The sequence below is a fragment of the Neophocaena asiaeorientalis genome, unplaced genomic scaffold (assembly GCF_003031525.2).
Source record: "Neophocaena asiaeorientalis asiaeorientalis breed wild unplaced genomic scaffold, Neophocaena_asiaeorientalis_V1.1 scaffold760, whole genome shotgun sequence".
In the NCBI taxonomy this organism is placed as follows: domain Eukaryota; kingdom Metazoa; phylum Chordata; class Mammalia; order Artiodactyla; family Phocoenidae; genus Neophocaena; species Neophocaena asiaeorientalis.
The window spans coordinates 235,765-238,780 of NW_020174640.1; the positions used below are offsets into that span (position 1 = coordinate 235,765).

The following is a 3,016-nucleotide window of genomic DNA, read 5'->3' on the forward strand; positions in this document are numbered from 1 at the left end:
GGGGCACTACAGACTCACTCGAAAAGAGTGCTGTTCCAGAAACGGACTTTTCTCTAGGTGTCCTACACTCCTTCTAAGGGCCAGTTTAGAGTTAGATTTACCATGCTGCTCCCATTTTCTTTTGTTGTTGTCGTTGCCCCCATTTTAACAAATCTTTTATAGACCCCACCCAGGTTCTTCTTTCCTTAGCCTTACCTCACCTTCTGTCACACATACCACTTCTGACCTCATAATCCCTCAGCTGCAGCCTCAGGCCCTAACCCTAGGGATGCTGCTTATCCACAACTGCCCATAGCTCTCTCCTGTTTGCACAGTCTGGACCTCCTCAGCCAATTTAATCCATCTTCCTCTCCAGTCCCCCGACCTTATGGGCCCACTTGGCCCCCCAAGGCCTCTAGAACACCCTTCTTCTGCCATGACTTATTAAGACTCTCTGAAGAATGAGAAGATCTTCAGAGCATGTTCATCTTTATCAAACATGGAGGTGAGGGGTATCACATAGCTGATGTCTATGTGTAGGGTTGGGGATGTTGGAGGGCAGTGGAGATCACAGAGGTGGTATAACTGCGGAAGGACCGCATACCCCGTGCCATCTCTTCTCAGATAATCAGCAGTTTCTGGCCAATACTAATTGTTCTGTCCTCCTGTTGCTGCATTATGTCCATCATGAAGTGGGGGTGCCTAAAACAGGTGAGGAGTGTGGGGAGGAGACTCATGGCCAAGGATCAGAAGTAGCAGGGTCATCTCTAGCCGTCAAGTCCTCCTCCTGCCAAGAAGAGAGCTCCTTGAATCCAGACAGCTTCCTCCAACACGTTCTGAATAGGATCACTGGCCTCTTTTGCTCCCTCTCTCCCTCCTTAGCTGCCCCAATTACCCTGTGGTCTCCCTCCAGACACCATCGATTTGTGTGATGCAATGGGGACAATGCAGTTGTTTTTCCTGAAGAAGACCCTTGGAGACTATGCCAACAAATTCCTTACAGCTCGAAACACCTACTACGTTTGCAGGGTGGAGCGTGGGTTAGCAGGTAGCGGCTTGGGAGCGTTCCCCAGAGATAGAGCAAGGCCCCAAAGATGGACTGTGGACCTGGTCCTTCAAATAGGGCCCCTAAACCAGATCCAAATTGACCGTCTCTAGTCAGCCTAAGGAAGGGCACTGCCTCTATGACATTGGTTAGGTTAGCACATTCTATGCACCGCTCCCCCCCTCCCCTGACCTGACCTAGGGATGGACCAGAGGGGAGAAAATAAGTCACACCAGCTCAAGGTAGTATTGAGTGTTAGGGTCCTGAAATCTTGGGCTTTGGAAGGGTGGAGGCTGGGTGACGGGGGCTGGGGATCGTGCACTGCCGTGTTCACAGGAACTGTATTTGAGAATGTCTACAGAGCTTTTGTGCCCCTCCTGAAGAACCCAGAACCCAAGCTAATTGGTAAGGAGCATGATGGAGGAAGAAGGGACATGGAGGGTACTGTATAATGGTGGGTGATGGCGAATATAGGGTGGGGCTGGTGTAGTCCATCAGGCAGGATCACAAGATCCTAGGAAAAGGGGAATAGGGTCTAGGGCCACTTCAGAAGGGATGTTTAGCTCAAACCAGGTGCAGTGTGCCTGTGTCACTCATCCCTCCTCGCTGTTTCTCAGCCATCTCCTCAGTACATCTCCCTATCCCCACCACATCATTCCCATCTTTCCCTTCACCTTTCGCTCTTGGAGTCTCGGTGTCCTGATTGCCACTGAAAAGAGCAAAGCCTGGGCACCTTCAGGTCACTCCTCAGCCTAGCTTTAGGCCCGGTTACTCCAAGTGATCATTTGAATGATGGGAGGGACAGGATGGGAAGGGAAGTTCTCCAGTCCTCAGAGGTGAGGGTGCCTTTTCCTGGTTCCTAGATGCCTTGCATACACAATGTGACCTCCTGCGGAGGGGTCAAATAAAAATGCTTAGAAGACAAGAAGCCAAGAAAGTCGCTCCAAGTGAATCATCAGTGAAATCGTCAGTGAAATCGTCAGTGAAATCGTCAGTGAAACTCCCAGTAAGCCTTCCCAAACATGGTCTGTCTCAGCAACCTCCTTTCCCCGCCAGTTTACCGAAGGCTCCTCCACCCTGGCCCTCTGGGATGAATTTCCTTTCCAAATCCAACATCCATGCCCAAGACCTGCCTCTCACCTCTTTTGTCCTGCCTTCGGTCCTAGTTTGTAGAAAGCTTCCCTGCAGGGGCCTCTTTCTCTACTTACTGACCCTATCCTTTTCCAGTCCAAATCATCAGGACACTCAGACGGAGAAAGGACCACTCGCAGTGGTCCACTCGTTAAGACCAGAGCGAACTTAATCCATAGTAGGGATAAACGTCGTCAGCAAAATAAAGTAACCAAGTGAGAGCAGCAATACTAGGTATGAAATTACTGGCATTTAATGTGAGGTTCCTTTTTTCAAGAAAGACTTCTTCTCCCAATATCTGCACCAAGGCTTAAGTCTGCGCCAGGCATTGTGGAGGCTCTCAGGGTGGGTAGGAGCAGCGAGGGCAAGCACATGGGTGGGGGTGAGGAAAGACAGCGAAGTCTAGCACAATGAGCCTTTGAGGGACAGAGTGGGGGGTGGGGTCTTCTCCAACCAGACTACCTCCCCCTGGGAGGCCTATCACAGCCCGCCTACTCCTGCTGGGGTTAGGTGACGGATGGGCATCCCCCCCCCACCGCCACACTCCACCAAGTCCCCGTCTGAAATTCCCCCACCCCCCATCAGTCTGCCTCTGGGCAGTCCCTACCTCCCCCTCCGCTATCCGCGGGGAACAGCGAGGCAGCAGAAACCAGAGCTGGTTATAGGCATTTATTGAATTTATTCATTTATTGATTTGACACACTTCCCCACTCCAATCTAGCACATGATACAATCTGGGTAGGCCAGGCGCTGACACAGGAAATGATGGGAACCCACAGCAGGGGCGGGGGAGGGGACAAGCCAAAGGGGACTGGGGGAGGGGCTGCTTTGGGGGCTGGGGTGGAGGAGGAGCCCCAGATG

The 3,016-nt window shown here is 51.9% G+C and overlaps 1 protein-coding gene across 1 annotated transcript; it reads left to right on the top strand.

The window, feature by feature from the left end:
- The first annotated feature begins 277 nt into the window (after positions 1-277).
- CUNHXorf65 (chromosome unknown CXorf65 homolog) lies at positions 278-2,383 on the top strand. Its single transcript, XM_024758123.1, has 6 exons — positions 278-484; positions 604-690; positions 893-1,027; positions 1,361-1,429; positions 1,888-1,994; positions 2,252-2,383. The coding sequence occupies exons 1-6, from the start codon at positions 460-462 to the stop codon at positions 2,372-2,374; spliced, it is 546 nt and encodes a 181-aa protein (XP_024613891.1). The 5' UTR covers positions 278-459; the 3' UTR covers positions 2,375-2,383.
- Positions 2,384-3,016: the final 633 nt, after the last annotated feature.

Coding starts and splice junctions, on each gene's coding strand:
- CUNHXorf65 (XM_024758123.1), top strand. CDS start 460: ATGTTCATCTTTATCAAACATGGAG. Junction 1,430..1,887: donor CCCAGAACCCAAGCTAATTG/GTAAGGAGCATG, acceptor CCTGGTTCCTAG/ATGCCTTGCATACACAATGT. Junction 1,995..2,251: donor AATCATCAGTGAAATCGTCA/GTGAAATCGTCA, acceptor ATCCTTTTCCAG/TCCAAATCATCAGGACACTC.